Source organism: Eptatretus burgeri, chromosome 1 (genome assembly GCF_056783735.1).
Source record: "Eptatretus burgeri isolate ZD-2024b chromosome 1, Ebu_testis_v1, whole genome shotgun sequence".
Classification (NCBI taxonomy): Eukaryota; Metazoa; Chordata; class Myxini; order Myxiniformes; family Myxinidae; genus Eptatretus; species Eptatretus burgeri.
The window spans coordinates 109,002,541-109,021,655 of record NC_140961.1 but is presented as its reverse complement, the minus strand read 5'-3'; the positions used below and the strand labels follow the sequence as shown (position 1 = coordinate 109,021,655).

The window sequence follows — 19,115 nt, the reverse complement described above, 5'->3', positions numbered from 1 at the left end:
TGTCCCATCCACAGTGTTCAAACATCCCATCCCCCATTTCAGCTCACATACAAAGCATGGCTTCTTCTTGCATGCAAAAGGAAAGAATTTCAGGACTTGACCGTTTTTACAGCCATTTTTCCCTGCTGTGCAGGGGTTAGGCTTTTTCTTGAGGCAATGTTTTTTATGGCCGGATGCCCTTCCTGACGCCAACCCTGGTCGCCTCTTACGACACACAGGGATATGGTACACCTATTCTAACCGGGGCATACACCGGGACCAGTACACTGGTACTCACTTCGCCGACCTCAGATGGATGACAGGCTGAGTCAACCCCCTGGTGTTAATTCAGCAGCCAACGGGGCTTGAACTCAGGATCCTGGGATCCCAAGCCGCCACCCTAACCACTAAGCCAACACCAGGCTTCAAAGAATTTCAGGACTATTTCAAAGAAAATGTTTAACACTACATGTGAAAGTAAGTTTTTTTAGTGTGAAAATGGCAAAGGCTTCATTACAATACAAATTCGCCAAATAATGAATGCTTGGCATTGCCGGCAAATTTAATATACGGACAGGACAAACTTGAAAGTTACATCAAAATCAAATCCATTATCAATGCCAGAGAAGGTCAGAAAATGCAAAAGTCGAGAAAATGTGTTGAAAGCACATAAAATCAATTTAAACTGTTTTTTATGTACATGCATCTGACATTCGACTTCCATTTCGATGACATCATTATTGAGGATCATCAGTATCATTTGGTGATTTGCCAAACGTAAATTGTGGTGAAAGAACCGGTTGGGAAACTTCAAAAAAAGGATAGCACAAGGCAAATTAACTTTCGGATGATAGAAATAGATTTCGTTATACTTTTGTCAGAAAATGGAGTCCTGTGTGACCACTTGCTACGAACGTCTTCATGCATTTAAATCGATATATTTTTGGAGTGGGAAAAAAAAAAATTCTCTCCCTGAAAGATATCCGAATAGGAAACTTGTGGTTTTCATTATATTCCAGTAACAATTCACAAAACAAAAGAATACAAACTGTATTTATGAATAATTTTCTGTAAAAACAGAATGAATATGGTTGCATACAAGGTTGTTGACGGTCCATCATTGGAACAGAAGTTTCTTACTGAACTGCTCAATGCACTGTGCACAACTTCGCAAGCCTCTTGAACAGGGGAAATCAAGTGGTGCGACGCGATTCCACGGGAAGAAATCATTTATATCATGATCAATTTTTTTGATTTTCACATGTTTAAAACAATGCTAAAGAATTACGTAGGGTCAATGCATTTTTTCCAATAGTATTTGGCAAAAGAACGTTTCTGTCATCCGAAGGTTTATGAACTTTCAGAAAGACAATTTGAGAAACGACAACTGCGCAACTGTATGGTGGAAAATACTCTGCTGCAAATGTGTTGTTCGAAGATAAAAAGAATAACAATGACCAACCGGAAGCCAATGTTCTGGCTGGGTGTCCATATCAATCGAGTTTTCAGGGGGGGGCCTCGAAGGTGGTGGAGGGCGCTCTTTCTGCAAGCGGAGGAAACGACACTTGGTTGTCCAAAAGCTAACCAACACATCTTTTCACATCATCTAGCCAACTACTACGGATGAACCAAACTCGTTTCACTCCCACATCAATAAATGCTCACTTTTGTAGCATCAAGAGGCAGTTCCTAATAACGGATCGAAATACTGTAGAAACCTTTTTTTTTTTCCTCCCCTTCCCCTTATCACCTGATATCTCCTTTCCTCATCTTTTCCTCTCCAAACACACACTACCCTCCCTTTTCTCCTTTTACCTCCCTCATTTTTTTTTTCATTAAATTGTACTTCTCAATTTATCCTACAATTTTTAGTGTACAAAACATATAGCTGGCTAAATGAGATAATTATTGCAATCAAATGCCATGGAAAACTCCTGTACATGTTGAACAAATGAATCAACGTTTGCACCTTATTCAGAGGCATCTTCACAGGAGTTTTGATGAGCATGTTTCTGGGAGGTATATGAGCTGAAATGGCACTGGAGAGCTCCTCGTACGTGTTATCGGGTTCAATCGCCAATCTATCCGATTCTGCGTCGTCTCTCCTTTCTGCAAAATCTACTTAGGATGCAACACAAAACATAATCAATTGTTTTTCAGTCAAATTATGCATGCATCGCAGATTCATCACCATCATCAGTGAAGCATACTCTTTACAAAGCATCAGTGCTGCTGAAGCAGTCTTTTGACAAGGGTCATGCAGAGTCATGTTGCCGTTACCTTCCCAGCATTCAGTCAAGGCAAGAATTTGGAATTTGTTCAGGGTGTAGCCGATAACTTGCCTACTCTTCGCAAAGAGAGCCAGGGTGCTGCCAATAACACCATGTGCTCTTTAATGTCCAGCAAAAAATTATGGCATCTGGGCCCTGCAGCTAAATGCTTCTCCGATAGACTGAGCACACATTGATGCATCGCCCCGAGTGTGAAACTCCAGAGTTACAGTTTATAGTCCCCAAACAGAATCCAGACAAGACTAGAATCAAACTCAGGGCTCAGGACAAGACAAGACTTGAACCAGACCAGACAGCTCAGAGGTGAGTGCGCATACCTGTAAGATGCAAGATATCCTGCCAGCCCATCACCTCCCCCCCCCACCCTACTATATGTCATCACAATATTAATGCAGCATCGAAGTATCTTCTATTTATAAAAAAAAAAAACAATTTTCAAACAAATTATGATTATAATCGGACTAAAAATCTGGGTTATTCTTACAGAAGGAAGCTAGAATGGGACTCTTCGACATTGTGACGTCAACTGATATGCCTCTGCCCACATTATTAAATCATTACACATACTTGTACCAAGTTTGATTTAAAGCCCTTCAGCTGTTCTCAAGTATCACATTTTTACCTGATATTGTCTCTGACCTTGGACCTATTGATGCCAAAATCTGATTAGTTCATCTTTGAATCATCATATATACTTGTACCAAGTTTGGTCAAAATCACATCATTAGTTCACAAGGCACAGTAATAGGATTTTTACCTAACGGGACCTCTGACCTTTGACCTCTTGACCCCATAATCAAATCAGTTTATTTTTACATCGTTATACATACTTGCACCAAGTTTGGTTTCAATCCCTTCAGCCGTTCTCAAGTTATCACAGGAACGAAAACCCATCGCAGGACATACGGATGGATGTACAGCCCAAAAACATAAGCCTCCAGCGGCTTCATCAGCAGAGGCGTAAAAAAGCGAAATATCATGCTAATAAACTTGGAGGTAATGATGACCACATATCACTAATCGTGTATTTGCTGGGAAAAGGACAAATAAACTGTGAATCAATATAATTGGAGCCCTCACTCATCGTGAGCAAAGTGGTGTCAAAACAGGTTTCAGTAGATTAACTATTGAGTTAAACAATAATCTATGCAGGAGTCTGCTCTGCTTTCCATAGTGGTGTATTAGATCGTATGAATGGCAAAAGCAAACTGCATGCATTCTGGACAGATAAGGAGTTTGGATTCAAACGACATGCAAAGAAGAGCATGATTATATGATGGCCGGGGACATGGATTAAAAGGAAGAAGAAAGGCGCCGTCGAGGAGACCTGGCTAAAGCGCTGCAGCAAGCTTCTGTTTTCAGATTGCGGAGATTTTAAGTGAAAGAATTTTAAGAGACAGGCTTGTGCAGAAATTAGAATTATATCAAATTAAATTAATGAGTCATAAAATAATGAAAATAAAAGTATGCATATTTGGAGGCATGGTGAAGCAAAATGTTAATTCCGACCAAACGCATTGATGATTACCTCCACGGGATGCCCACCAATTTTTTTTTTTTATCTTTTAATACAAAAATCTCGGCTCATGGAAGAGCGAGGTGACAAGGAACAACAAGGTAACGTACTGACGGTGGGTCAGTGTGGAAGGTGGTGTAGGCAACAAGGGAATGAGGGAATGAGGGTAGGAAGAAACCTCTAAGTCAGAACTTTGGGTTAGGTCAGACGAATGGGCACAGAAAATACTATGTGGAGGGACGAGGGATGACATCAGCCCAAGTATACACAAATATATACTGTCGAATTGGAAATTTTTGCACGATTAACTTTTTGTGCTGAGCGATATGAAAACGTGCTCGCGTGTTTGGTTTGTTTTTAATTTCGCGGAGAGTGCACAACACATGACCATCTCAACAACGTTAACCGTGTGAAACCCTCAGCGAGCGTTTACGTCGGGGAAAATAACTTGCAATGTGTAACCAGAACTGTAGAGAAACAGGCATCAAAACATACTTTATTCGAAACCAAGGTTTACGAACATGGTGCAAATCATGCGGAACCGACGAAATACGGAATACAAAATACGACGGGAAAGTACGGTGAAGCATATCAAATCAATAGTTACTTGAATGCAGATGTTAGTAAGTTCATGGTGTCCTGGAGCATTGCACATTTTTTATTCACTCCAACCTCCGGCCTCAGCATCGCCGTCTCCACAAACTAGTACAGGACTTCCGCATGGACCAGCTTTTAATATTTCCTTGTTACAGGCACAGGCAGACAGTGCATCAAGCCCTGCTATAACGAAGCGTGCAGGGTTCAGGAAACACTGAAGTTTGTCCGCTTTTGAAACTGGCTTCAAACAACGAAGTATATCTTATATTGAATGTAGACGCTGAAGTAGTGTTGTAGTTGCGAACCGCATAGCCCTACGCGATGCCACACGTGCTGACCAAGCACGTTGCTTGCTACTCCCTACGGCGAGACAAGCAGCTGTATCCTTACGATGCATACATACATTCCTTGTGCGATCTGGTACTGTAATCTCTCCAAAAAGGCAAATATATTCACGTGTTGTTAAATTTGTGCTTCTCCGGTACTTATAGTGTCCAACTTCGAAAGTTGGACACAAAAAGAAAAGGAATGAATGTAATAGGAAAAGAAAATAAAATGATCAGGCTCAGGGGAGGGGAGAAAACACAAACCAGTAAGTCAGACGAAAGATGAGGGTTGGGTTTGAAAGGGTTAATGGGAGTAATAAAGAGTGGAGATGAGGATAGGGGATCGCGTGATATGGCGGTGGACAATCTGCTTGAAGCTCTGGTGGGAAATGGTATTGAACAGTCTGAAGAAAGTGGCTCCACATTCTTTTGTAGAAATGGTGAAGTGGTGTCACAGTTTCTATCGTGTTCCATGTTTATGTCACTTCTTATGAGACCACAAAGCATTTAAAATTAAAATGTGATGTTTTATCATTATACTCGTATGAAGCAACATCATTAAACATGCCTGGTGTTGGCTTAATGGTTAGGGTGGTGGGCTTGGGATCCCAGGGTCCTGAGTTCAAATCCCACTCGGCCACTGAATGTGGGGTTGACTCAGCCTGTCATCCTTCCGAAGTCGGCAAAATGAGTACCAGCTTGCCAGGATGATCGAGTCATTTGAGTATCCTGCGTTGGAGTGGTGACCCGTCCAGGATTGTGCCCAATAGCCCAGGAGACTGCTTAGGCAGCACCGCCGCTCTGTACAAAGTATGGTCCCAATGGATGGATGGATGGATGGATGGATGGGGTGAGGGGTGGCAGAGTGCAAGGGCGACATGTTGTGGAGAGGATTCAAAATCAAGGTACTGAAAGGAGGTTAACTACACATGCAGCATAATAAAATACATGGAAGTCCAACAGAGGATAAATAAAACCAAGACTCAATGACACACCAACCTTCAGGAGGATGGTCCCACAATGAGGTGGAAACATGGCCAAGGCACACAAAGCAGTTGTCACTTACGAACCTGAAACAACTCGTTTCCACACTTACTTTTTCAAAACTGTTTACAACTTAACAATTGGTTGGGATAAACAAAAGTTAGTGCAAGTACATTACAACGTGTCCGCAGCCCATTTTGAATATCATGCATATGTTGGGGCATAGCCCAAATCAAACCCAAACAAACCCAAATCAAATGTGGTTTGCCCAAGAAAGATCATGGCTGATAATGAGACCCAGGAGTTTGAATTACTGAACTTCCTCAAGAGGATTGGTAAGAAAATAGATAGGAGGGTCTGCCAGAATGTCCTTTCGGAGAGAGATCGTGCGGTAATAATCATTATGTGACTCCATCTGTGTCTGACTGCTTCACCAAGTCAGGGGGTTTAAAAACACACACCATTATATATCATATATGTGTGTATACCATGAAACCCCATCATTTGTGGATTTGACATTCGCGGATCCCGCATATTCGTGGTTCATAAAATGTGACCTGCTTTTACATTCGCGGCCCTGTGCTTTGCGTATTCACAGTGTTTGTGGGCGTACAAACTATCTCCCACCAGCCACGTGTATAAAACATTTCTAAAACCAGAAGGACATTCGGTAGAGCGCATACCGCCGCCGCATAATGCCTGATCCACGAGAACATATCTGGCCCAATTAATTTTTGAGATATCATGCTATACAGTCCTATATCGTTTTTGGCCCGAATCTCTCAATGGTGAAGAATCACTTGAAAAAATAAATAATTCTCGTATCCAGATCCGGATTCGGATCTTCAGCAAAATCGAATCAGTTAGTCCTTGTGACACACCTAACATGTCCACCAAGGATTTGAACTCAGGATCCGAGGATCCTGGGATCCCAATCCCACCACCCTGAAGCCGACACCACGCACACACACATGGTTGTATGTCGGTAGTGAAGGTAAAGTATATACTGTAAATATATAATTCAAGGTGGTCCGTTAGTAGTGGATACGGTAAAGTGCATATATATATATATATATATATATATATATATATATATATATATATATATATATATATATATATATATATATATATATATATATATATATATATATATATATATATATATACACAATTTGAAGTGTGATGTTGGTCACAGTGATGGAAAAGTTTATAAAAATATAAATTTATAAATAATCCAAAGTTGCCAATGGCAGGAGAGAAGGTAAAGTGCATATAAATAAATAATGGTCCCCAAAAACCTGTACTATTCGATCCAGTAAAATGTTGAGAAAATTGTTGAAACTTGGAAATAAAATTGGTGTCCATCAACTTGATTCCGACCCCAAAAATCGATGAATGACGTGCACACGCCCATGGTCGATATTATTGCACACATGCGCTGAATATAAAAAACATGCATCGGCATTCTTTCGTGGAGGCTCCAGAAGGACGCACGGACAGGCTGACATGGTTTGGGACTACAAAATACTTCCTCCCCTATGGCGTCGGGCATGTTTGCACAAACGTCAAGGGTGAGTCAGAGGGAGGGGAGTGATGAAAAGAGAAAAATAAAATGAGCTTGCCAGCATCTGATAAGTGGGGAAGATAATAAATAGGTCAGGAAAAGAGCACATCTCACACTTGATGGCGACAGGGTACAAACAAAGCGCCATGGGCGGTGAGGATGAATGAGCAGTCACCATTTGTTCGTCCTGGTCACGAGTGGTGGTCTCTGCACCCGTCACACTGCAAGTGCTGCTCCCCATCAGCTCTTCACTATGTGCTGTCTCAGAACCCCATGGCCATGTGTGCGTGTGTGCGTGTGTGTATGTGTGTCATATTGGTTTTATAGAAGTTCCTCCCACAGAACAGTCCCAAATATATTGAAGTGAGACGTTGGGGTGGTTGGTTGGGGGTGGGGGGGGGTAGCGGGGGAGTGGCTGATATAATCACATTATCCAGTATTATGATGGGGGAGGGGGATTAACCAAATATAATCCGTTAATTAAAGATTGCTAAACGGTACAAACTAAAGTAACATAAAAAAACATAGCATCAAGTGTGTGCTTCGTGCTTAAAAAACAAACAGTTTCTGCAACACTCATCAAAGTATATCAACAACATGAAGATATTGATCTCAAGAAGGACATATACATCCTCCCTGCTCTTCGTTCCAGCAAACACTTCAGAACAAAGAACAAAGACAACGGAACAAATAGGGACAAACAAAGAACCACTTCAAAATGATGAATAATAGCAATCTCGACGCAGCTATAAACAGTCACCCTAATGTTCCACGTGTAGGGCAAAGCATCAATGCGCACGCTGTCCATCGCATGGACATCAACTAGGCTTTGGTAGATGCTAAACATCCCATGGAGTCTTTTGTGAAGAGTGGGCGATTTATCGCCAGCACCCTGAACAAATCCCAAATTCCTTCACTCAATGTGCAGAGGCACAGCCACACCGAAGTGATGATGCAACTTGCATGCCAAAGTCAGAAGAATCCAACCACAGTTCAACATGCTTTCGCCAACAACACAAGGAGGACAACAACCAAAGAAACAAAAACGCCCATTGGGAATCACAACTTGATAGGATCACGTTCGTACAGCACTGGATTACAATAAATAAATTAATTGATTAAAAAGACATCGAAAGCGCAACATGCACAAGGCAGCCTTCCATGTGGCTACGCCAGCCAGGAGGAGGACAGAATAAAAAAGCGACGGGGGGAAAAAAAAAATCTGCCTTTGTGGAAGAACTTCAATGTACTGAGTCACCTTCCCTGAGAAGCTTTGATAAATCGATCTCACAATAGGGCAATGCATCAAAAAATGCACAGGAAGCAGTGGAATTTGATCCTGCTCATAGCCAGGAGTTTATGATTCATTTATATTAAAGGGATTTTTTTTCTCTGCAAATTATTTAAGGCAGCTGCTGCTAAGAATGTGCAGAGTTCCGCCCGTGATTACGGGTTGTGCCAATAAGTTGAAGCGTTAATGGAGTGATGTGTACTTACTGTGCACCAATGAGCATCAGGAAGGAACGTGCTAAATGCGAGACCTGAGAGGACGAGATAAAACGGCTCAAGCAGACACGTTCGTTCGCAAACGGACCCAACGATAATTTCACCGTTTTGCTATTTATTTATCTTTTTAACCCAGCAGCGCAAATTTGGCGGGAACTATGCAAACTCAATAAATCTACAAATGGAGCAAGCACCATTCTCTGTGAAATCTACATTTAGATGGCCATCCACTGAGAGAAATCAAGGTGTTTCCAAAGGAAGTTTTGCCTGAAGTATAACAGAAACACAAATTCTTCATATTCTACAGCCAGCGGTTCCCAAGCTTGCGAGGCCATTGACGAGGGCCCACGGGGAATGGCATCAGGGAAAGGAAGCAACATTAGGCTGCTCACATCATGAAATGATTTTACACGCTGCGATTCACCGCACGACAGAAGCAACCGCTCGTGGAAGGCCGTGATTCATCCTGCCCATGTCCGTTTCTCCTACATACCAAGATATTAGCAAAGAAGAGACCTCTGCTCGAAATGGCAGGGTGTCACAATGATAGGCTGACAAGGTGGTCCGTAAAGTGGTTTTTTTGACGTTCAGAAGAGGAGATGATTGGAACACCCAAAATGATTGAGAACACTTCTCGATGCCAATGTCGAATTACCGGTGTCCAAAATTTCAAAAACTTTGCCTTGAATGCAAGACAACAACAAGGAATGCAGATCAAATGGACTTCCGTCCCCTACACAAACACACAGCCAGAGCCAAATCTCTCACGAAACAATGTTTTGATTATCTGCTGGGAAAACACGTCAAGACGATGCACAAAAATGGGAGATGAAACTTGTGAACTGCCCACTCATTCTTAACAAGAGGGTGAGTGAACAATTTCAAGGATGCTCTCCTCCATTAAATGTACCTTACCGTTGAGTAGCTGTGCTATCCGTTTGGATGATGGATGGTCCTTCAGGATATCCAGTGCTTTCTTGTTTTGTTTATCTTTTATATTCACATCAATACCTGGAAAAAAAAAATATATATATATATATATATTAAATAAATCTCAAGACAATACATATATATATATATATATATATATATAATTATATAATTTAATTTTCATTATTTATTTACATTGGGTCAACAAGAAACTCATGAGCATGTTGTACTGTCCCACTGCTTCACAAGTAAAATTTTGAGAAATCCAAGCCCAATATATTTCATGACGAGGCCTATCCCATTCAACCTGCAAAAATGGATGAATTCAAGAACGTTTCAGCCAAAACTCATTTGCTCTTTTTCATGTGCAACATGCTCCTCGAAATTGGGAAGAAAATCCCTCTATTTCACGCTGCATTTCCTCAGCAGTTTAATTAGCTTGTCACGAGTCCCAACCCCAGCGGATTGCACACTCATCGTCTGAAAGAATGCCATTTTTTTTTACTGCCAACTGTTTCATAATGGTTAGCTTAATAGAACTGTGCAAGACAACACGACAGATGTCTTGCAAATGATGACAAGCTTCCGGCATAGTCATAATTTCATCACTTGCCATTTCAAACGGACCAAAATGAAAAACCGGTTCGAGCACTACAAAGTCGATCCGATTCACTAACTTCCCGAAAGATTATCAGTGGGGGAACTATTCTAATGTTAGGAGAAACTCAAACATAAAACCCAAAATCGAACATTCTGGGGACAGCATATTGGCAGCTGAGAAGTGCGGATTGTATTCTTACATGCAAGCTTTGTATTGTACAAGACATTAATTTAATCCTTCTGACATTGCTTCCCGTTTCAGAGTATGGTTCCATGAGTTGGCTCTGTCCTACAATTAGGGGTCATGTTAAAATTGAGCATCGAGCAGTCTTCAACGTTTCATGTGAGGATTTGCCAGCTCCAAATAAATACACAAACACACGGTGGCTGTGTATGGAAACGGTGTGCCCTCGTGCTGTGCAGTCGCTAAATATCAACGCAAGTTTCCTGAAGGTAACCGCAGGTCACAATAGTCAGCAGATTCGACCAACCAATAAACTGTTGCACACACAAATCGAGGCATTAGCCAATGGAAGGATGTCGCATTATTGAGGTTAAAAATGTCCACAGAACTTCTAATTATTTAAGAGAATCATCCGCAACAGGCATTTCGACAACCATCCGCAACAGGCATTGCGTGTCCAAGGTTTCAGCAATGGCTGGCCTCACGTCGCAAGCTATTCTCACTATTCAATGCATATCCATCTGACGTAACCCACTCATCTAGTAACGAATGACCAAATGCGGTTTCGCCGCTGGAAGCCCGAAGCCAAATTGGCATCTGTGCAATGCAATCCCTCTGCCGGCAAGATCATGCTCTCAATTACCTGGGATGCCAAGGAAATCCTGCTGAATGACAGCATGTCAAAAAACTACAATCACAAGAGAAAACTTCGCCAAGCTCATGCAATCATTGCGGCGAGAAATGAAAGACAAATGCTGAAGGATGTTGGCCAAAGTGTTTTCCTCCTTCACAACAGCATGTCTGCACACAAAGCCCACGTTCAAGCTTCTGAATTACCCCTCCCTCCCCATACAGCACGGACCTATCTCCCGGTAACTCTTATCTATTTTGACATTAGAAGTTCCATCGATGTTGCCAATGATTTGCCAACAACACAGAACAATTGGAAAACGTATTTTATTGCGACAGAAAGTTTGAAGGACAAATGGAGAAGTGAACTCAAGTCAAGAGACAACATGTTTAAAAATAAAAGTTGGCCTGTCAAGAAATATTGCATTTTGTTCCTAAAACATTTTTGAACGTCCCTCATAACCTTCCCGAGGACAATCTAGTTTAAGGAATACTTTAAAGCTGCATGCTCTGTCTCAAACAAGATAGGGTGGAAAAAAATCTGATTTCGTTTTTTTCCAACTTTACTTCTTCACAAATTCTCTTCTTCTTTTTCTTTTTCTTCTTCTTGCATATGGCAGCTTGGCTGCCGGGTAGCAATCGTTTTATTGGGGCACAACTGCCGCTGATGCTGTGCCCTTGTAGCAGTACACTGGTACTTATTTTGCCGACCTCGGAAGGATGACAAGCCGAGTCAACCCCACCTGGTGTTAATTCAGCAGCAAATGGGGCTCAAACTCAGGACTCTAAGATCCCAAGCCAGCCAACCTAACCGCAAAAGCAACACTCGGCTTCAAAAAAATTGTTACAATCTTATCAAGGAATCTCTGAATAGAAATATAATTCGACTAAATCGTACCCGCATCATGGATTAAATGCCTAAAAATAATCGCCTGCTTGGTTTGCAAAAGAGTTTGTCCATGAGCACGCAATAATGAAATGAAAACAAAAGATTTCCATTCACAAAGCCAATTCGAAGATGTCTGTGGTCAGACGTTAAATACATACCCGACTGGAGCAGCAACCGCACTACTTCTTCTTTTCCGTAGAGTGCTGCCTCATGCAATGCGCTCCCATTCTCACTCTGTCATCACAGAAAACAAGTCATGATCAACTTCAAAAAAAAAAATCTGTTTCATCGATTAGTCTTCCTTCTTGTTCCTAAATGTATCCGCTTCGGGACGCAACACTGGCCACTTTGTTTTTCCCTGGATCAAGATCACTTCATTGGTGTACATCAAGGGGGCATCGATTTATTACTTATCCTCATCAGGTCTTTTGACACAAATTGTCAAAAAACATTTTAAACCTAATTGAGAAATTAAGAGACAGAAAGATGAGAAAGAAGATGAAAAAAATGAAATTAAAAAAAAAGAGAACGAGTAGGGGATGGAAATGGGATGGGTTAAACATAAAAGGAAGAAAGAGGGAAGTGTCATTCGTTTAAACATGTCAAAAATTGTAATTTGTTTGCACACAAAATAAATAGATTGATTCTAACGTACAACTGAAGACTTTGTATTTAAACATGAAAACTTTTCTTTGCAAGATTCAATGATTATTCTTATTGAATCGTTTAAATAAACCCTTTCACAATTGTTATCGTTATTCCATACTCTTCACAGCCAAAATCCACCACAAACCACAGATAAACAAGGATTCATGAACACAAACACCCTGGAACAGATCTCAAAGAATTTCAATTTGTATAAAATGATGGGGGTTTGAAGAAAACCAAAGCAAAATTAGAGAGTTCATGGAACTCATTGTGAGTTCATATTGAGAAGCCATCGGTGTGTTTGGCAGCGAGGCAGGTATCAAGATATAAATAAACACCATGTAAAACACCTTAGCCAACGCAGTCTTGAGGGGGGAGGGGAGGGGGGGAAGACAGTCAAGGTCTGCGAATGGAAAATTTCATTGGTCGTGATGACGTAAAAGGTCATAATTTTTGGCGAAGTACTGCTAAAAACGGAAGGCTTTTGAAAGCGCCAAAGAGGCGATTTGTGTTCCACTGTGTCAACTATCTAATTCAATTGAAAAAAAATAAATAAGATTTTAAAGGCTGTAAAAATAAATAAATATATATATATATATATATATATATATATATATATTTATATACAGTCATGCGCCGCATTATGACGTTTCGGTCAACGACGGACCGCATATACGACGGTGGTCCCATAAGATTATAATGGAGCTGAAAAATTCCTATCGCCTAGTGATGTCGTCGCCGTTGTAGCGCTGCCAGTCATATAAAAATACAGTATAGCACATACAATTATGTACAGTACATAATACTTGATAATGATAACACACAACTACAGCGTGGCCCCATTATAACGCGATCGTTGAGGTCCATAAAATGTCATCGCAGAAAAAGCGGGGTTGCGCTAAATGGGGATTCAAGAAAATCAGCGTTCAGACTGACCCAATGTTGACCAAACATCCTAAAACACCCCGATTTTCACCATATTTGACCCGTTTTTTTGCACGTTTACCTTCCAGCAAGTAAATTACCTTTTGAATTAAAGAATTCCACGAATAAATCGTCGTTACAGTCGAAATTAAAACACAAACTTATTTTTAATAAAGCTTTTTATGTTGTTAAAACATTCACACTGTTCCGAAAATATATCACACAACTGACAGGTGCTCGTCTCTTCATTTGTAAACGAGAATGGGCACTCGGTAGAGCGCATACCTTTGCCTCCGCTACTTTTTTGTTCTTGGCATGAGAGTGGGGGGAACAGAACAGTGAAAATTTTGGTGTTGGTTTCATGCAAATCGGTTTTGATTTGACCGTGTTATGACAAAAACCGCATATTTTGAAAGGTCGTGACCCCACTGACCTATGACCCCCAACCGCTAGCAAGGGTAACATGACGTAATTGTGTAATGTCGCCCATCACAAGATTGGGCAATGAATTCTGAACATTTTGGCATCGGTTGCATGCCAATTAGATCAAAATTGACCGCGCTATGGTAAAAATACGAATTTGACCTTTCCGTGACCTTGACCTTTGACCCGATCGCTCCCAAAATCTAATCAAATGTTCCTTGGATAATAACCCATCATCCCACCAAATTTCAAGCGATTTGGTTTAATACTTTCTGAGTTATGCGAATAACAAACAAACACACACACACACAAACAAATAAATAAATAAATAAATACACAGCGACCAACAAATAACCTTTCGCAGAATGCGAAGGTAATTATAACATCGATGCAATGATTATTTATTTATAAAATCCAAACGCTATTTATCCACCTTTCTGCAATCGATGCGAGAGGAGATTGTAAGCTGCTGCTAACAACACACATGACCGTCATGAACAGCACAAAGGTAAAAACTAACGAGTCTTCTGTCGATCTTGGATATGTGTTACAATTGTCTACAGTATTCAGTACAGTAACATTCTGTACAGGTTTGTAGCTGAGGAGCAACAGGCTACACCATATAGCCGAGGTGTGTCGTAGGCTATACCATCTAGGTTTGTGTAAGTACACCCGATGTTCGTGCAATGACGACATCGCTTAACGACGCATTTCTCAGATCGTATCCCGTCGTTAAGTGGCGCATGACTGTACATGTTTTTCCGGAAGTTTACCGCCATTGATGCAGCTACTTTTACACCACCTTATTTAACACGTCACGAGTCGTTCGTGCCTGTTGTTGGTGTCCTTTATCACGTACTGAAAACAGTTTCCTGCTTGGAATGATTTTAAATTTTGTTTGACTGCCACAGAGGAAGACAGAGTTTAAAAAATAAAAATTAAAAAAAAAACTCACTCTTCTCTATGTAAGTACGATCAGGACGAGATTCCGTACAATTTGCCAAATTCAGTTAGTGAACAGCTAAAATGCTGATTTGTGTTCCGATTGCGGTTGAAAATATAACATTCTATTTAAATCAAGTAATTTCTCCAACATAAAGTGACGTTTGTAGACATGCATACATACATGCAAACACAAATGGCTTGACCAAGCTTTTCGATTGGTGCGCAAGGGGTAAAGAACACCGACATATTCCTCAATACAAAACACAGCTCAGAAGGCCAGAAAAGACCGCCAGCTATGGAGTGATCCACTTTTATCACTGCGCCACCAACTAGTATTCAAGTCTTGAGCGTTGTGTACAAGCAACTCCATTTCGGCAAAATTATCAGACACTAGAGGGACCCGCTCCCTATGGCAGCGGCCAGGGGGGTTATGTTATTATCCCTCTTCAAACGTGTAATTCAAAACAACTCACAGCATTGGAAAACGTGGGGAAAGGAATACCGTACTGTAAAGGGTACGGACTTGTAACCCCCCCCCCCCACACCCACGCTCTCCCACCTGAAGCAGCAAGGCACGATACACATTTACATAGATAATTTGCACCCCTCCCTCGAAACTGGCAAAGATAAAAACACCCCTATGCACCAATTGGGGTCATGCTGATCCTATGTAGCAAGTCTGGATGGAATCGGTCCAGAACTGTAGGAGAAGCAGTGCGACTGACCAACAAACACAAACTAGAAGGGCATTCGCTGGAGCGCATACCTCCGCCACGTAATGCCTGATCCACGAGAACACATCGGGCCCAATACATTTTTGAAATATCATGCGATGCAGTCCTATATCGTTTTTTTTTTTGGACCCATCTCTTAATGGTGAAGAACCACGTTAAAAATTAAACAATTCTCGTATCCAGATCCAGATTCGGTTCTTCACCAAAATTGAATCAATTCGTCCTCGCGACACACCCAACCTGTCCACAACTTTTTGAGATATCCTGCACACAAGCAAACAAACAAACTGACAGACTCATAGGGGTAAAAACATAACCTCCTTCACCTTTGGTGGTGGAAGTAATTACAGCAAGGGCTCAAACACCCTGTTCATGCCGACTGCATACCATCAAGGAAGGAACACATCATGATGACATGATAGGCGTAAGGGAAACGTTACATGAAAACCAGGCACCCAGAGAGAATGACGATAATCCATTGAAGACCCAATAAGACAAATGTATGGGGTTAATAAACGATCGAGTTTCACCACAAACACATCAATGTCAGTCGAGGTACAATAACCACATTTGTATGACCAAAGGTAAATAATGCATTGTTTCTAAAGTTTGTGGCTCGACCCAGTTAATGTACACCACCCCCCCCCAACAACCACCCCCATCTGTGCAGGTTGTACCTCAAAAACATGAAATGTCGAATTTATTTCCATTTTAAAAATATGCTTTTGTAAAAGAAAATATCTGAAAGATTTCATCAATAATTGAAGAGCAAAAACAAACAAACAAACAAAAAAAAACACAATACTTTTGAAAATAGTTAGTTTTGACAAGATTCACACTTCTTTTGTCAAAGGGATTCAAAAGTATATTTAATACCAAGAAACCCAAGCTGGCAGGGCAGGATGGCCTCGAGGTATGTATACACACTCGCCGCCAAATCGTCTCATCTGGATTTGAACATCGGCACATCGATAAACTGTCATGTCGCCGTTTCACAGGGAAGGAGATTCATCAACGTGCGTGTCGTCCCTTGGACGGACGTTAAAATGGCCGTCCCGTCTGGTGACGTCGGTTCGTGAAAGTGAAAGATCCCTTGGTGTCTTTCGTAAAGAGGCGGCGAGTTATTGCCGGCACCCTGAAGAAATTCCAAACACCTGCCCAAATGGGCAGGGGGCACCGCATCAGCAGCACGGTCCCGTCTCGGTAAATGATGGCACCAGCAGGCTGAATTCAGACGTAATCAAAGTTCTGTACGTCTTCTCCAAGCACCCGACCGGCGGAACAAATCCAAAAAATAAATAAATAAAAATTGTAACACATTTTACGCGTCCTCCCCAATGGTGATTGCTTTAACAAAGCTTCATTTTAAAAGGTTTCAATACGTGCCAGTGATTGCATTTTTTTGGCATTTGCCCTTTTGACCCTGCCCCAGAGGGCAGGCCAAAATGATACTGCTCATACACCTTCTTGCGAGGAAAGTAACCTCCCCGACTCAAACTGATCATTCCCAGGACTTTAAAAAAAAATTCAATCACTTTAAATAGCATAATAACACAAAAGAAGGGGCATCGGCGCCCCCAGCTTCAGTCGGAACGAGACAGGCCAGGAGTTGGAAATTCCTGAAGAGTAGGAAATGCCATCTAAAAATGGAATCCTCCCTCTCATTCTTAATTATTTTTTTTAAACATCCAAAAAAGGAGAACATTTTCTCGAAACACCAAAAGGCTGACAAAGCAAGAACAAATAAAATTTGCCGACTATTAATCACTCACCCTCATGTTCACGTCCATGCCGGCTTGCAGCAAGGTCTGAACCACGTGCTTGTGGCCATTCCTCGCGGCCAGGTGCAGAGGCGTGTGCTGCAAAACCGTTCCACCACTACTCATGAGCTCAGGGTGCGCTGTAATCAACATTCTGACAACGTGGATGCGACCGTAACAAGCTGCCAGGTCTAGCGGTGTCTGAAAGTGGCTGTTGCGTAGTGTTGGGTCGGCGAGCTCCTCCAGTAAGACGGACACGACATCCGCATTGCCGTGCTCGGCAGCACAATGGAGGGCAGTCTCGTGCTTGGCGTTCTTGTTCGAACATGACGGCAAATGAAGAAAGGGACCAGGGATGAGGGCAGATGCGAGAATATGAACCAATGAAGGTGCCAAGCAAATATTATAAGAACAAGTGTCAGTGAAGTCATTTGACATTTGCAAAAATCAGAATGAAAACAAGGAATACGAGAAGGGCACTCAGTGGAACGCATACCTCCACCACGTAATGCCTGATCCACGAGAACATGTCAGGCCCAACACATTCTTAACTCGCCTGTTCGAAGAACAGAGAGCTATAGCGATACCCCCGGCGTGAGCGTCAGCGTGAAAATGTTAAAGTTTTTGGTGCAAGTTATTTAGAAGCTTGCCATTCATTTAATATGTGTATGAGGATGCTGATATTTGGCATGGAGGTTCCTTTGGAGTATAATATTGGTGTAGTGAAGTTGAAATTAAAAAATAATTTCAAATTTATAAAATTTTTGACCTGTTTTAAAAACTTAACTTTTTTTGTAGCACATCAACGTTAAAGTTTTTTTCCTTTCCAATGTTTTTATCTACCACACCATTTTTTTACTAATTACAATATACAAATACATATATTGCTTTAAAATTATTTGGATCAGACTTCACTGCAATGCTTTATAAAAAAAAATATTATTAGACGAGTCTTTTAAAAACGAAAAATGTATAAACAGGCGAGCATTGGGTGGCTTTGACACCAACTCTCTGGTTGAAATATCATGCTGTACAGAACTATATCCTTTTTGGCCCTTTCAATGGTGAAGAAGCATTTTAAAAATTAAATAATTCTCATATCCAGATCCGGATCTTCACCAAAATCTAATCATTTCTTCCTTGTCGCACTCCCAACGTGTCTTCCTTGTCGCACTCCCAACGTGTCCACAAAGTTTCATCCGAATCCATCTACAACTTTTGGAGATATTGTGCTATATATCATTTTTGGCCCTATCTCTCAATGGTGACGAATCACTTTTAAAATTCCAGTAGTCGGATCTGGATCCGGATCTTCACCAAAATCTAATCAGTTCGTCCACGGCAAACACCGAACCTGTGCACAAAATTTCATCTGGATCCGTTCACAACTTTTTAAGATATCCTACACACAAACAAACAGACAGATAAGGGGTGAAAACATAACCTCCTTCACCTTTGGTGGCGGAGGTACAAATGAGAAGGATATATTATGAACAAAAAACACAAGTATATGTAAGGAAAATGAAAAACAAACAATTAGACACAGCAAAAGGCACTTCTCCACATATTGTTGCGAATCTGGAAGCCATGAGCACACAACATACAGGTCCTATAGATCAGTTATATCGGTAAGTACACGCGCACAAAAGATCTGGATTTTTAACAAGGGTGCAAAAAAAAAA

The 19,115-nt window shown here is 41.2% G+C and overlaps 1 protein-coding gene across 7 annotated transcripts in view; it reads right to left on the bottom strand.

Moving 5' to 3' along the window:
- ANKS1A (ankyrin repeat and sterile alpha motif domain containing 1A) overlaps positions 1 to 19,115 on the bottom strand; it is a 178,563-nt gene that overhangs the window by 151,281 nt on the left and 8,167 nt on the right. For 6 of the 7 annotated variants that reach the window (XM_085894384.1, XM_085894410.1, XM_085894428.1 and 3 more), the window contains exons 5-9: positions 17,446 to 17,748; positions 12,158 to 12,233; positions 9,682 to 9,777; positions 1,949 to 2,100; positions 1,442 to 1,522 (exon numbers count right to left, since the gene is read on the bottom strand). In XM_085894384.1, coding sequence (XP_085750510.1) covers positions 1,442 to 1,522; positions 1,949 to 2,100; positions 9,682 to 9,777; positions 12,158 to 12,233; positions 17,446 to 17,748 — 708 coding nt within the window. The remainder of the gene's footprint in view (positions 1 to 1,441; positions 1,523 to 1,948; positions 2,101 to 9,681; positions 9,778 to 12,157; positions 12,234 to 17,445; positions 17,749 to 19,115) is intronic. The other variant, XM_085894391.1, reaches the window with a different exon arrangement.